The 16517-nt window shown below is 38.5% G+C and overlaps 2 protein-coding genes across 4 annotated transcripts in view; both read right to left on the bottom strand.

Moving 5' to 3' along the window:
• Positions 1–9947, bottom strand: part of otud7b (OTU deubiquitinase 7B) — a 33128-nt gene extending 23181 nt beyond the window's left edge. For all 3 annotated transcript variants that reach the window (XM_051865502.1, XM_051865504.1, XM_051865503.1), the window contains exon 1: positions 9723–9947. The gene's annotated coding sequence lies outside the window, so the exon portion shown is untranslated. The remainder of the gene's footprint in view (positions 1–9722) is intronic.
• Positions 9948–10840: 893 nt separating this feature from the next.
• Positions 10841–16083, bottom strand: rbm8a (RNA binding motif protein 8A). Its single transcript, XM_051866282.1, has 6 exons — positions 15919–16083; positions 15372–15431; positions 15217–15294; positions 14774–14910; positions 11437–11573; positions 10841–11275 (listed from the first exon to the last, which is right to left on the bottom strand). The coding sequence occupies exons 1-6, from the start codon at positions 15983–15985 to the stop codon at positions 11230–11232; spliced, it is 525 nt and encodes a 174-aa protein (XP_051722242.1). The 5' UTR covers positions 15986–16083; the 3' UTR covers positions 10841–11229.
• Between the last annotated feature and the right edge of the window lie 434 nt (positions 16084–16517).

Here is a 16517-nt window from a genome sequence, read left to right as displayed (position 1 = left end):
TTCTACTTATCAAGAAGTTCTACAATGTTGATAGTAGGGATGCGAGGTATACCGGTACAGGGAAAATACCGATATATATTTTATTTTAAATGATTCGATATCATGATTTTGCTCATTTTGGTGCTTATGCTAGTTCACCGCTACGTGGTAGTGTGCTACCCAAACTGACGTGAAACTGGCAAACGTGGCAACTTAGAAGAACAAAATGGATAAAGCAGTTGAATCTCACTCAACACGCCCAAAACTAATTAATGAAGAGGACAGTAGAAGTGAAATTTGGAATTACTTTGCATATAAAACTGATGAAGAACCATCAAACCTTGCCAAGCATCTGTCACTTGCCCGTCCTGACTTGTACAAGACATTAAGAGATCAACAGGTGAGTGAATCATTCAAATGATCTAATTTAGACATTTTCTTTTAACACTGATTAACGCACATACATAAGATCATATCTTTTAAATAACACGAAAGCTCCAGCGTGCGTTTGAACCAATAATATTTATATCTCATAAAATTTGCACTTAAAGGATTAGTTCACTTTGAAATTAATATTACCCCTAAGCTTTACTCACACTCAAGCCATCCTAGGTGTAGATGACCTTCTTCTTTCTGATGAACACAGTCGGAGTTATATTAATAAATATCCTGACGCATCCAAGCTTTATAATGGCAGTGAACGGGACCAACGAGTATGAGCTGAAGAAAGTACATCCATCCAAAGCAAAACGTACTCCACATGGCTCCAGGGGTTAAATAAAGGCTTTCTGATGCGAAACGATGCGTTTGTGTAAGGACATATCCAAATTGAACAAGTTATAAAATAAAATATCTAGCTTCCACCAGACCGGCTTCCGTATTCAACTTACGAAAAGTGTAACTGACAACACATCAGTAAAGCTTTCTTTATTAGTTGAATACGGAAGGCAGTCTGGTGGAAGCTAGCTATTTTACTAGATATTTTACTACTGAATGATATAAAATCGTTTGAATGTTCAAATTGGCAAGGTTTAAAAAGACGTGGGCAAGTGATTTCCATCAGCTGTTGCATCGCATTACTGATTTGATGTGATAATCTGTGTTGGTTAATTTGCTAATGAACATTTGTGTCAATTTTCTTGCTTTATAAACGCGAAACCTGTGAGAATGAGTAAAATTGTGCGCAATAGACCTTTATGGTACCAATTTAATATCGATACTACAGTATTAGATTGTGGTACCGTACCGAAGCCAAAATTGTGGTATCAAGCCATCCCTAGGTGATAGGTCAAGCCTTATGTCTTGTCCATCCTCAGTCTAAAATCATATTATTCCCTGAAGCAAAAAAATATAAGTTGAATATTTTATTAAATAAAATTAAGTAAATACAAATAATAATATTTATAATAATAAATGATAATAAATCAATTTTTATGTCATATTAGAAAATGGGTCAAAAGTCTGACAAGAGAGACGTCCTGTAAATGTAAATGTAATGTAAATATCTTGGAACGCTCTGTGGGACTAGAGCTTTCAACGCACGTTTGAGCTCTTATCAGCAAAGCGCCAAGTTTAGAAAAGCCTGTTCTTGACTACTAAAAATAGCCACATATAATCATAGTCCAAAAAAAGCAACACAAAGTACAAAGTAAAGTCTGCAAAACAGACAGCAGTGAGAGGGGAAACAGGAGGGCATGAAATCTGGCAAACCCCCACGCTATGAATACCACAGAACACAATGCACTTTACTGATATGACTGAGACATAGTTCGCAATGAGACTTGCTCGCAGCCAATCGTGTAATACACTATTTCAGCTACAGTCTTCCAAAAAGTACAGTAAATTATTTGAAGCTAAGAGGAACAAAGGTCACAGTAATCTTGGTTTTTTTTTTGTTTTGGCTCTGGAGTGATTAATGTGTCACTGAGTTCAGGACAGACACTGGAAACATAGCGTGTATATACTGTAAATGCTAGTAACCAGAGACTGAGCTAGAACATCTACAGAGGGCAGTGCCTTTTAAAAAGCTTAAAGACTTCGTATGGGAATATTCAGTTTGCTGAAGTCTACTTATATCTTACAATACAAACACTAAGAGATAAGCCTATCAGCAAGCCCACACAACATCTGCTTCAGCAGATTCTTTCAGCTACCAATAAGAGTGGTTGATTATGATTTCACTTTTTAAACTTTAGTTAGAGTGTACTGTTGCTGTTTGAGCATAAACAACATCCTGTAAATTTATGATGCTCAAATTTCAGTGCAAAGGGAGATATTTTTTTTAAGAATTTGCTGTTTAAGAACAGCTGTTTGTTGTAGTTAGGTACTAGGGACTACAACGAGCTTCTTCCCGGGTTGGTGACATCACTAACCCTAAAATTTACCCTGCCCCGTGAGAAGCTGTTAAAGCTCCACCCTCTTCCGGACAGGGGGCCGGGAGCAGCAGCTCATTTGCATTTAAAGGAATACACACAAAAATGACGTGTTTTTGCTCACACCCAAATAGGGGCAAATTTGACAAGCTATAATAAATTATCTGTGGGGTATTTTGAGCTGAACTTCACAGGCACATTCTGGGGACACTAGAGACTTATATTACATCTTGTAAAAGGGGCATTATAGGTCCCCTTTAATGTGTCACTGAGTTCGGGACAGACACTGGAAACATAGCGTGTATATACTGTAAATGCTAGTAACCAGAGACTGAGCTAGAACATCTACAAGGGCAGTGCCTTTTAAAAAGATTAAAGACTTTGTATGGGAATATTCAGAGTTTGCTAAAGTCTACTTATATCTTACAATACAAACACTAAGAGATAAGCCTATCAGCAAGCCCACACAACATCTGCTTCAACAGATTCTTTCAGCTACCAATGAAAGTGTAGTAGTCCATTTAATACTTTTTATGACATTTAAATCCATTTTGCAGAACTCCATGGATTTTCACCCAAAATCAGTGAAGGAAAATGCAAAAAAAAAGTCCATCTAAGCCAACTTGGTAGCACAATGGCAATTCTGCTTCATGGCTAAGACTACTGCTGTCTGCAAAAAAAGATAATAAGATAATAATAAAAGATAGCAGCAGTTATGTTTTCATTGACGCTGGCAAACAATCCTCCAAAGTTTTTACAGTGCAGGGGAGTGTGCCAAACTAAACTAAACAGTGTTTGGACAAAGAGTCCTACTGTACTGTGTGTACATGATTTGGGTTTCCCCTATTCAATCCACATCTGACCGTAACAATTATGTATTTGAATTTCACGAACACACCTTAGAAAACTAGCCTTCTAAGCAGGCATAAAGGTATAAAGTTCACAATCACGTCAGGCAGCTTCTGTCATTTGAAAAATGTGCAATGCTCACTGTGCCATGAGAATTTAGCTGCGGCTCCTACAAAAGATGCCATTGTTGCTTGAATGATGAATTAAAGTGACTCTGTTGTTGTATTTACACTAACAAGGTTATGCAATCCACATTAAGGTTGCAGGGTGTGGTTTGTGTTTTGATTTGCACATGATTCTTAAAAGGCATATGTATTTAATGAGATTTTATCTAGTGCTGCTGCTTCCTTTCATCAAGCAAAAGAAGTCTACCATGACCACGAGTAAACTCAAAGAAACTTATCTGTACAAAACGTTTAGGCAAGTCAAGCTTAACTGCTTTGTTGTTCAAATAAAACCCTTCAAACAAACCAATTCACTAGGGTAAATAGCAAAAGTAATATTTCTTCTACAGCGAACAAATATATATTCAAGAAGTACATTTGGACCATACAACAAAGTAAAGGCGCCTAAAGTGTGTGCAACAGCAACTCAACACAAATTATCCACAGCCTAAGGCAGCTATTGCTCATGTGAATATCCACGTGCTGCTAGCTCGACAGCCAGGCATCTTTACGTCAATCCCTGTGATGTCATCCCAGGCGAAAGACTCCTCTTCAGCTTCTCTGGGATAGGATTATGGCTGCTCTAGATCAAGACTGATGTTCAGGGCATGAGGAATGAGCCATGTGATCAACACGCTTTCACACCAGACACTGGGCCCAGTGACAGTGCACTGACAGTAAACTGACAGTTACATTGTTTATTTGACTCTCTGGCCACTGTTTGGACTAGCGGTACTGCTTTTGTTTCACAGTATAATCTGTGGCACTCTGAAGAATAGTGGTTTCTTAAAGAATGCTGTGAAGTTGACACATAGGTCTGGGGCAGCGAGGTATGCTGCTAGCGGGACTCTCCAGAGTAATGAATCAAACCGTGGGCACTGGCTGTCGTCAGAAGGCCCTTTGGAGAAACCAAGAGAACAGCTAGTTCCTAGAAGCTCCATTCTGTAGAAAAAAAGGACCTGCATTTTAAAGCTAAAGCTTAACATAGGGCTGGACGATATGACCTAAAATCAAAATCTCGATTACGATTAATGAACGGTTGTTTTGTTTGTTTTTTTGCCCTCATAGTTCACTGACAAGGTTTGTACTGTAAATATACTTGACTATTAAAAGTGGGATTTTTTTCCTAATGAAAGAGTGCTCTGACATAACAGCTCACTTTCAGCAGTTTTTTTTTTATCTATGGTTTGTAACTTTTCTTACAGATTTCTGCTTGCTGTAAATCAGATACAGATAAATTAGCACAGTACCAGTACATTTATTTGAAGGCATTAATGAGAGAGCGATTGCGTGTGAATTAGTCATACCATCTCTCTATTAATTGTGAAGCTGTGGGTTGTAAGTAGTTACTTCAAAAGCAGCAAAATATATGCTGTAACTTCTGTGTTAATAAGCTACTTTAGTGATAAGTCACAGGACAGCACTGACAACGAGTTTCTGCGCTCCTCTCTGTGCGCACGATCTTCACGAGATGTGCAAGCTACTGTCTGTAAGAGTGTTCGTGTGCCACAATGCATCAGCGCAAGTAGCTCAATATAATGATACACATCCGATGGTCTAAAATCACTTGAATGTCCAAACTGGCAAGCCTTAAAACACATACAGTTGACAAAGTTTAGTGAAGATGCAAAGTGAAAAGTGATCTGGCTTCAGGGCTCGCGCGTTGTGAAAGACACGACACGGATCGGATCGGATCGGCTCGGCTCACTGTGTCATAGAAAACAGTTCGTGAGCACTGAAGTGAGGTTGTTCTTCAATGGTGTAAAATCACTTGAATTACTTGTTCTTCCATGAGGGGGTTTAGAGTCACGGCATTTGTTTCCAGACAGACCGTTAAAGAATGCGACACACTCAACTCCCGGACATCCTGTATAATTCAACCAACCAGATGACAACTTCGAAACTCCTGAAGTGTTTCCAGATAAGTATGCCATATGCATCAGACGTTCAGCCAACGGTCCGTGGGCGTGACGTCTGAGGCTGAGACTAGCCTCTGTGTTGCTTCCATGCCGCTGACTGGACGGGGCGGAGTACCATGACTACACACGCGGTAGTATGTTTTTAAGGGGAAATAATAAAAGGATTTACAAAAAAAACTAAATAACTGACATGGGAAAATTATGTCGGTTAGAGATTCTGAATTTCGTTTACTTTTCGATTAATCATCCAGCCCTAGCTTAACATCAAAAAACACAAGTTAGAGACGAGTCTCTCTGACTAGACATAACGTGAGCAGTCAGTCACTCAGCAAACACTTTCAATACCTCTGGTTCAACCTGCTAGACCCAAGTGCTTTGCTCAAGGGCACATTGCTGATTGCTTCTGGCTCATGTTGGCTCAACATCAAGCAAAAACTTTTTCTCTACATTTAAACAGTTAAACGTCTAATAGGGTCTCATAACAATTTAATATGATGTCTGTTTGTTGGGGCAGATGATTGTTGTGGGAGCCTATTGGCTCAGTGGATAACACTGTAAGTGATATGGAGTCTCTGCCCCACCTGCCCTCATTCACCTGCTGTTCTCAAACCCACTGGTGAGGGGACACCACTTAAATTTTCATAATTAACAAGTAGTACCTGCAGGTTCTTACCTGACACCCAGCTCTCAATTAGCTCTGAAAAATAAATAAATGAAATAAGGAATTACACAAATACAGAGTGATGTGAAGCACAGAATATAAGCATCGGTTATCAGGTGTCTGAAGTAGCATACGTCAATAATCTTGGGCAGGTCCCACTATCACTTTTAAACAGTGACAGTAAAACATTCTTATGACAAACATGACCACTGCCGCAAACTGACCCAACCCAAATAATGATTATTGAACAATTCCTGACTCTACTGATGAACTATGCTGACCACTTGAACATGCTTATCAGCATGTTTTCATCATTAACACTCTCTCTAAACTGTTAAAACAATTAAAAGTTTCCAAAAACCAATAATAACATCACAGAGACACAACCATGTAGCAGACTAACAAATAATGGAGAACAGAACTCCAAAGCACAGTCCACTCTTGTTCTTCAGTTTCAGGTGTGCTGTAAATAGAGTATGAGTCAGAGCAAAAAGCTCTAAGATCATGTAGCTAACTTTCAACCTGTTTACTGCAAACCATACTTAAAACAACACACTTTTCCTGGTATTAAAGGAGGCCTTTGAGGTACTGTGTAAACTGTAACCCTAGTAAAACAATGATAGAACAGTGGATGTAAACCTAAGAGCAACACACAATCATGATATTAGTCTGAACACTCTGAATTAAAATAAGAGCCTATAATCGAACAGACAACTACAGGTTAACAGGACAGCACTGTTAAAATGTTAAGACATCCTGCTTTAGACATAAACCAAAAAGTCCACTGTCTTAGGGTGTGACATGCTAAACTCAATCTAAAATTACGCCAAACAACATTTTTTAAATTGTATTATAATTATTATTGTGCACGCAGTTTTCGTGACTTCATATTAATCTAGACACTGCATGGAATATTTCTACTTTTAAAGGGTTCCTTGATTATGATTTCTCTTTTTTAACTTTAGTTAGTGTGTAATGTTGCTGTTTGAGCATAAACAACATCTGCAAAGTTACGATGCTCAAAGTTCAATGCAAAGGGAGATATTTTCTTTTACAGAAATCACTACAACAAAAGGCTGGTAGGGACTACAACAAGCTTCTTCCCGGGTCAGTGATATCACAAACCCCAAAATTTACATAAACCCTGCCCCCTGAGAACACGCAACAAAGAGGGTGAGGCCATGTTGGGCTGCTTTAGAGAAGAGGAAGAGTCGTTGTAGTAGAGTGTGGTTGCCATCCTGTCATTTTACGCCGGACTGCTTCACAAACGAGGGTCAATTCAATGCTGGATTTGCACAAAAGATTAACATGACGGCACATGCTAGTCGATGAGTTGAATCAACTCCACAGCAACTACATAAATTTATCCACAAACCATTCAGAAACATCCAGTTGCATTCTAAAAGTTGTTACTTCTTCCTGAGTCTCTCCATCAGTGTCCGACTCCGGTTTGAACAATGTAAGGCTGAACACCGTTTCTGAAAATCCTCATTTTGGCTGCGTGAGATTCTCCAGCTTTGTTGTTGTTGAGCAACCGAAGCACAAGCTGTTAAAGCTCCACCCTCTTCTGTAAAGTGGGCGGGAGCAGCAGCTCATTTGCATTTAAAGGGACACACACAAAAGCATGTTTTTGTTCACAGCCAAATAGTGGCAAATTTGACAAGCTATAATAAATTATCTGTGGGGTATTTTGAGCTGAAACGTCACAGACACATTCTGAGGACACCAGAGACTTATATTTCATCTTGTAAAGGGGCATTATAGGTCCCCTTTAAAACTTAATTTGTAACAGCTCATGAACTACTGAAATATACAAGTGAAAAGAGAAAGTTGGTGAAAAACTACATCTACAACATACTCTCCCTTACACAAATAAATGCTTTAAACTCATGTTGGAAAAAAAAAGTCAATGTTCATGTCAACTATGCAAGTACAAAAAGTCATAATGAGGCTGAAAAGTGGGTCTGTTTAAACTACGAAAGCTTAGCTACGATTATTTTCAAGGTCCGCACAAGAGGAAAAACAAGCCCCGAACCGTTTTAAAAAAACCCAAGACTTTGTTTGCATGTCCTACTTTCATGTTTAGGGGTGGCTGCCTTCACTAAACAACAAGCTGACAAAAGAGCTTGTAAATACAGAGCTGAATAATTCAGAGCTGAGTGTAACCGTACCCACACATTGTAGGGAATCAAACCATGGCAGCAAGTGCCCACAGCTTTCATTTTAAGCGGGGATCGGTAATGACTGCGCCACACTCTGATGTCTGTCAAATTCCACCAGAAGAAGAAAAGACGAAATAAGTAGGACAGTTGTAGAAAAAGTAGATTATTAACTTAAATTCCTTACAATTTCACGTACACATTTGGGTCACTGAAAAACATTGCACCCATCTCAGCACCCAACTGCAATCACACAACAAAACAGTTCGGTTGCTGTAGTATACCATTTAAGATGCTGAAGTTTTGTTTGCATTTAGCTAACTCTTGTTTCTCAAAACAGTACCAAAAGGTACATCTGCTGCATTTCCAAAACCCTTCGAATTGCACAAATCTGTAATGGAAACCCGGCTACTGACATCTATTGGCCTGGATGCATTAAGTTTTTGATGTCATTTGATTGTGATTGTGGCAACTGATGTGCTGCCATTAATTCTCAATTGGTGTCTAGGATCGACATCACTGTTGGTTTAAACACTCCAGCAAAGACTGCTTATAATTTTGCATATTTTATGTCATGCAATTGAGTGATAAAGTCAACACGTCAGTGCCCATGTGCGGGCAACAAGTTCCATGTCGAATAAACATGACTGGAGTTAGATATTTCTCAAAAGTGTTGTTCAGTTCTATAGGAGTTAAACTCATATTCATATAACAATATATTAATGCGGCTAAAATTGCACTTTTTGGCCAAAAATGATATGATATAAAATTATACACACACACACACACCACTGTCTTCTTCTGATTAAATATAAATATTTGCAAGTTTATGATCTTTAGCTTAATATAATCTTAGGACGATAACAAGTGAGGATGCAGCATAAAACACTCAGAATGGGACACACATTGTACACAATATAATAAGCTAAAGTCTATAAAACTAATGCCAATCAAATGTGATACACAGGTCAGAAACAGGCAGTACATAACACACATACATGACAAGCATGAAGGGTCACTGAGCTGAAAAGAGTGGCCACAGCCATAGGCTGCCAGTTAATAGTTTCTTAAACAATCTATATCACATTTTCAGTTCTTACTAATATATAAACCTTTAAAACTACACAATTTGCCCTTCTTTCAGACTGTCATTGCTTGACCAGTTAGTTAGCTGCTCAGCTAGCGGACAGTAAGTGTCTCTCAAAGTTGCTGAGGCACAAATATTGCGTTAGCCTAGAAGATGAGGATCAAGTCTTGTTACACACAATTAAAAGCGATTAACAAGACTTGTAATTAACTTTTATAGTTTGTGGCTGTTAGTTAATCTAGTTTCAGCAGTTAAAGAAGGGTCACCCATTCGCTCACCGTCCCCTCAGAGTGTCCAGCCTAAAACATGACCTAACGGCCAACTTTCCCTTATTAACTCTCTACTTTCACACAGTTTTTCCAAAGAAAACATCTATTTTGATGTCAAACTACGGATATGGCGGAAATAACGGACACTTTACTTTCATCAACAACACTCAGCCGCTAAGGAAAATCGACCCGGTTCCGTTACAAAACGCTCGCGAGGGTTTTTCGGGCTCGCGGAGCTAAAGCTAATGCAGTTGCGCGCTTACCTCGAGCGGCCTCGCGGAATTTCTCTCTCATTTCCTTCCACTCTGGACTTTTCTCTCGCAGAAAATCAGTTCCTCCGGAGGTAATGTTATTCAGCTTTGTGTAAATGTCAAAAATACGTCTTGCTTGTTGCCTTAAAAAGACTTGACGACTAAGTACATTCTTACTCCCACAACAACAACAATGTCAACCAAGGCGCTACAAATCCGCCCATCTAAGGAAAGTCAACTGACCGTTTGGGCCAGTCAGAGAGAGAGTTGAGTTTGACGGGCACAGACGTGAGCCAATAGCGGTAGGAGTTCCCTATTAAGCCCCGCCTCTGGGCAGAAAAGGGCAAATGTGAAAAGAGAGTGGGAGCTCAGTATTCCACGCTGGTTGGTTAACCACACAGTACATGATGGGCATCGGTTCGAGGAGCCTATGAAAGTAAATCGGACCTGTGACAAAGCAATAAGCAACTATTTTATTTAAGGGGGACCGGCTTAGTCATGATGTAACTTGCTGATGCTGGAAAAATATCATCAGCATGTTGTCTGGTCAATCCCACGTTCATCCAGCATGACCTCAGAGGTCATAAGTTAACGCCTATCATTTCTGTGGAAAACAAGTGGTTTAAAACATTTCCTAATAGAGATATTACATTGCTCTGCTGGGTAAATTCAAGTTCCGATGACATAAGTATCAATCATTTTGCCTTTATTAAAAAAAATATATATATGGTTATTTAAAACTAGGTAAAAGTATCAAATATTTGTAGAATTAATATGACTAACAACATAAAAATCAAAGTCATATTATGGCCTATTTAATTTTTTAAAAAAATTGTCAAAGTGCAGTGAGAGGAAACAGTAAATGAAAATATTTTTCATAAATTTTAATTTGATTCACATTAAAGTCATTGCCGAAATTTGACCATAACAGTAGAGTTAAAAAAAAAAAAAAAAAAAAAAAAAAAAAATCTCAAATGCAACTCAATGATAAATTTACACAAAATTTGGCAGAGTAGTTTTTGTATTTATACCATTTTAGTACTGCATTTATTTGGGTAAACTTGTAAATTCTTAGTAAAAACTAACTGTAAAAACACAAATTGGCTCAAATGCAATGCAGGAAACAAAGATTTTAATCCAAATTAATTTATTGGAAATATACAAATCACTACTCATTACAGGTTTCAATGAGAGAATGACATGACAATCTACATAAATTTTAAAGTGTACAGTCACTTTTTACAAAAAAACAAAAAAAAAAATTCCAGAAAATCTGAAAATACCAACAGCTTCAAGATGTATTCTTCAGCAACATCTGTATTCTAATAAAACAAAGACTTACAGACAGTTGCTGAACTAACAATTAAGACCAAAAAAAAAAAAAAAAAAAAAACCCTCCAAAAACACTAAAATCCTTATTTAAAGAAATACACGCACTTCAATCTGACTCCAAACTGTCTTAAAAAGTATAATGCCAAACTGGCTGGGAAACAGACACTGGAGGCAAACAAGGGGAAAATCAGCGTCTCCGTCTGTCAGGGCTCCTGCTGCGCCTCCTTCCACCCCTAGAGGAAAGCACATTGGTCCATTAGTCATGTTGTACTACAACCTGTATCTTTAACAAATGCAATAGAAGACAAATCTCCACTACAAATGAAGTTTGTGAGCACGAGTGAAATGGTCAGAGTATTTAAATCCAGTCTAACAGAATGAGAAACTGACTCACCTCCTCTTGCTCTTCGGCGGTCCCCTTACAAAGCACCAGTCAACGCTGATTGGTTGCCCCATAAGATCTTGTCCATTCAGCCCTTCCATCGCAGCCTGGGCTTCTTTGTAAGTCTCATACTCCACCAGTGCATAGCCCTATAAACAAAAAAAAAAAAAAAAAAAAAAAAAAAAGGGCTCATTATTTGACATGATAATGTTTCAAACAACACATCAAGCCCTTAAAGGGACGTTTCTCCATCGGGTTGCCTGGTTCCACAACTGTCTTTCACATTCTTTGGCCAAACTAAACATTTTGTGCATTAACACGTGTCAGCTTGACCTGAGAAAACAAATCTCCTAGATAAAAAAAAGGCCCAAATGTGAGGATCCACCAATATGGGTTTCTCAATAACAAATTATTTTGTAACATAACACTATTTTAGACGACTTATGTGATGCATTGACCAAAGAACTCCATGTCACATGTGCACATAAAACAGTTAAAACTGTGCTAATGGAATTCACTTTTGTTTATCAGAAGTCCTTGAGCAGACAAACTATTGAAGATGCACATCACTAGTCACATGAAAAGCAGTCTGGTGTAGCCAGACCTTCTGACTGATGGCAGAATGCCTGGACTCCACTGCAGCTTTCATTGACCAAGGAACACCCAAGAGGATGTCTGAACGACATGTAAGGCAACCAATCACAGTTCGTTTTGTTCCACATCATGTTTAGGTGAGTGGAAATGTAAAATCGATGTCCCTACAACTTCGAAACTTCTGTGGGCGTTACATCTGAGACTACATGTTAAGCTGCTGCAACCTTACCATACACTAACTAACCTAAAAGAAAACTCCTTTATCATGGAAAATAATGTTCTGAACATTGTCCAAGACATCTACTGGAATGCTTAAGCACAAGAAAGCAGCAAGATGATCACATTAAACACTGTCAAAATATGGTCAAGTTGAGAAAAAAAAAGAAAAAAAAAAAAGAATCGGATTCTGTTCTGTTTAAAACACTGCCATCTGGTGGACGAAATGAAAAACAATCCCTGATGTATTCCCCTAATTGTGGGAAAAAAAATAACCAGCTAACCATTCCAGAGCAAATACACAGAGGGGGAAAAAAACCTTCCTGAGCCAATAAAACCAATCCAAAACTTAAAACAAGTCACCACACAAGCCTGTACCTGTCATTTATATGAATGAAAAATATAAATTTTGTATATATCCATTTAGATGTATTCTCATAATTTTCATAGTAAACTATATATATTATATTATATATAAAATAGTTTACTATGAATTAAATGGATATCAAAATAAATACAATTTATTGTGTAACCAAAATACCAATAATGCCCAGAAGAAAAAAAAACTTTTAATTATAAACAATCCCGAAATACACTGGGACTCTTATTTTGAAATGTCTACACTATTGCGGGCTGATTCTTCAGATGAGAGAGATCTGATTTCCTTCAACCGTCTCTAAAAAAAATATTATATAAAAGCCATACAATAGACATCGTTATAATTCATAAAACTCGAGTGCATTAGCAATCGCTTGGCATAATTTTGCGCTATTCATTGATTGGGAATCACTTTGAAGCAGTCTGAAGCACTGTTGCGCAAGCCTGTAGAATGCGCAATAGCGCCACCTTTGTGGAATATCTGCAGCGCACGTGGGAATGTCACCGGGAGTAAACAGTTCTCGTGCACAGCCGCACACAGAACCAGCAGGTAAGAAACACGTAGGGCGAGGGGAGATTTTTCACTAGTTAATCGATCGCGGATGGTTTCATTAACTCGGCCGGATAAAAAAAAAAAAATAATAAAAATAATAAAAGCAAAAATGTGTCTCCAAATATACTTGGGCGGCCGTTAATATACCTAGGCGGCCCGCACAAGTAAAGACTATGTGTGGGAAGCACTGATAGATAGATAGATAGATAGATATACACACACACACATACATATACACACACTATATATTGGCAAAAGTTTTGGGACGCCTGCCTTTACGTGCACATGAACTTTAATGACATCCCATTCTTAATCCGTAGGGTTTAATATGGAGTTGGCCCTATTACAGCTTCAACTCTTCTGGGAAGGCTTCCACAAGGTTTAGGAGTGTGTTTATAGGAATTTGAGACCATTCTTCTAGAAGCACATTTGTGAGGTCAGGCACTGATGTTGGACGAGAAGGCCTGGCTCGCAGTCTCCGCTTTAATTCATTCCAAAGGTGTTCTTTCGGGTTGAGGTCAGGACTCTGTGCAGGCCAGTCAAGTTCCTCCACACCAAACTCGCTCATCCATGTCTTTATGGACCTTGCTTTGTGCACTTGTGCACAGTCATGTTGGAACAGGAAGGGGCCATCCCCAAACTGTTCCCACAAAGTTGGGAGCATGAAATTGTCCAAAATGTCTTGGTATGCTGAAGCATTAAGAGTTCCTTTCACTGGAACTAAGGGGCCAAGCCCAACCCCTGAAAAACAACCCCACACCATAATCCCCTCTCTACCAAACTTTACACTTGGCACAATGCAGTCAGGCAAGTACCGTTCTCCTGGCAACCACCAAATCCAGACTCATCCGTCGGATTGCCAGACAGAAGCGTGATTCGTCACTCCAGAGAACACGTCTCCACTGCTCTAGAGACCAGTGGCGGTGTGCTTTACACCACTGCATCCGATGCTTTGCATTGCACTTGGTGATGTAAGGCTTGGATGCAGCTGCTCGGCCATGGAAACCCATTCCATGAAGCTCTCTACACACTGTTCTTGAGCTAATCTGAAGGCCACACAAAGTTTGGAGGTCTGTAGCTATTGACTCTGCAGAAAGTTCGCGACTTCTGCGCACTTTGCGCCTCAGCATGCGCTGACCCCGCTCCGTGATTCCCAATTGCTTCCACTTTGTTATGATACAACTAACAGTCGACCGTGGAGTATTTAGTAGTGAGGAAATTTCACAAATGGACTTATTGTACAGGTGGCAACCTATCACGTTACCACGCTTGAATTCACTGAGCTCCTGAGCGCAACCCATTCTTTCACAAATGTTTGTAGAAGCAGTCTGCATGCCTAGGTGCTTGATTTTATACACCTGCGGCCATGGAAGTGATTGGAACACCTGAATTCAATGATTTGGAGGGGTGTCCTAATACTTTTGGCAATATAGTGCGATACACACACACATACATACATATACACATACACATACACATATACACACACACACTCTAAGCTGTCATTAAAAAAGTTGCACATAAATAGTGCAAAACAAAAAAGCACAGTAAATTTTTGCATTTATTTTTTCTGAACTAGTAAAAAAAATGTTTAAAAAAATAACTAACCTTAAGATAACCAGTTCTTCTGTCCAAATTTAAATGCAAGTTCTTGATTTCTCCAAACTCTGCAAACTTGTCATGGACATCCTCTTCTGTCGCCTCCTCATGTACACCAGTCACAAACAGAATCCATCCTTCAACAGCTGAAATGACACCAAAACACATCAAAAGCAGTTCAAAAACTACAAGCTATAAAAGTTCTCTCTTCCAGCTGCAACCATGACAAGTGACCAAACATAGTCAACCGTGGTTAAACCAGCTACTATATTCATGCCTATAAATTCTTCTCTTTTAACATATTGGACTGTATAATTCTATCATGAGGTCACAAAGGTCAAGGGAGAGACGTCAGATGCTGATATGCCACATTACCATCAAATATATTCTGATATTCTGCAATTTGCAAAATACACTTGCATGTGATTTATAGTTCTGTTTGTTACACTTACATCTCTGAGGGCCAGGCTCATCTCCATCCTGTTCTACTGTGTCATAGTCCTCTCTGACTCTGGATCTCGCTCCTTCCTCTGTGAAATAAAGCAGCAATCATTAGCACGATTAATTACAATGCAAAACACACAAGATTAGAGATGAGGTGACTTACCTGATCCAAACCCACGACCCTTCCTCTTCTTGGCTTTCTCTTTTAACTTGTGAATGCTCTCTGTAAGGTGAACAAAAGAAAAGTAATCACACTTACAATGTTTTCAAAAGTATTAACAACATCGGCGTGAACCTTTTTTGAAGATAACTATATAAACAATATGAGCGAAATAATATAAACGAACAGAAGATTCCCACGAATACTAATGAATGATGAATGAATACAAACGCTGAAGTTAAACTTGTACATCTGAGCCTGTATCCTTAATGACCAAAAAATGCTTTTTTTTTTTGGCCATGATAAACATGAAAACATGTAAAACGTATAAAAACTAAATCCTAAGCAAGGCAACAAAATTAAGCAGAATCACTACAGCGCGCGATTCGTTTGAATTAGCTAACTATTAGCACGCGTGCTAATATGACTAGGCCCGCCGGACATAAATACGAGTATTACACACACTCAACACTAATAAACAGGTGGTTTTAGATCATTTAAAAAAAAAAATACTGTGTGTAGACTGTTTGAATATAAATAACCACTGTACCATCACCATCCTCGTCCATAGGAAAGTCTTCACCCCCCGCTTCATGAAGATCCAGTACGTCCGCCATGATGCCTGCTTGTGAGTGAACGAGAGTGCGTCGCGAGCATGCGCAGAACACTCAATGCGACACACGTCTTGTTCGTCTTCTTTATGTTACATGCTGTTCGAGTACTTCGCCATCTATTGTTTCGGAGAAGGTCGTAGCGTATTGGAGGACACTCTGTCTCTGAATTTTATATAACCCAATATAAATAACAAACAAGAAAAAAATAGGTCAGGAATTAAAAATTTTCTTAAAAAAAAAAAAAAAAAACAGTAAAATAAAGTACATAAATAATATGCATACTTTGTACAGCTCAAAAATCACAATGTCTTGGTGTTTTCTTTATTTACTGAGTCTCTATTAGGCTACTGTCACTTTTTATTTAGCCAAATTATAAAACGATTAATTCAATGAAATCGTTTATGATCCTCATTAATACTTTAACACATTTTAAACAATACTGATGACAATGAACTGGTAAAGTATTAAAGTCATGATATTATTCTATAAATCTACTTTAAACAAGGCCCACTTCAAAATTATCTGTTTTTTGAGT

Source organism: Ctenopharyngodon idella, chromosome 16 (assembly GCF_019924925.1).
Source record: "Ctenopharyngodon idella isolate HZGC_01 chromosome 16, HZGC01, whole genome shotgun sequence".
NCBI classification, from domain to species: domain Eukaryota; kingdom Metazoa; phylum Chordata; class Actinopteri; order Cypriniformes; family Xenocyprididae; genus Ctenopharyngodon; species Ctenopharyngodon idella.
Note: the sequence above shows the minus strand (reverse complement) of the source record. Positions and strands in the feature narration are given on the sequence as shown.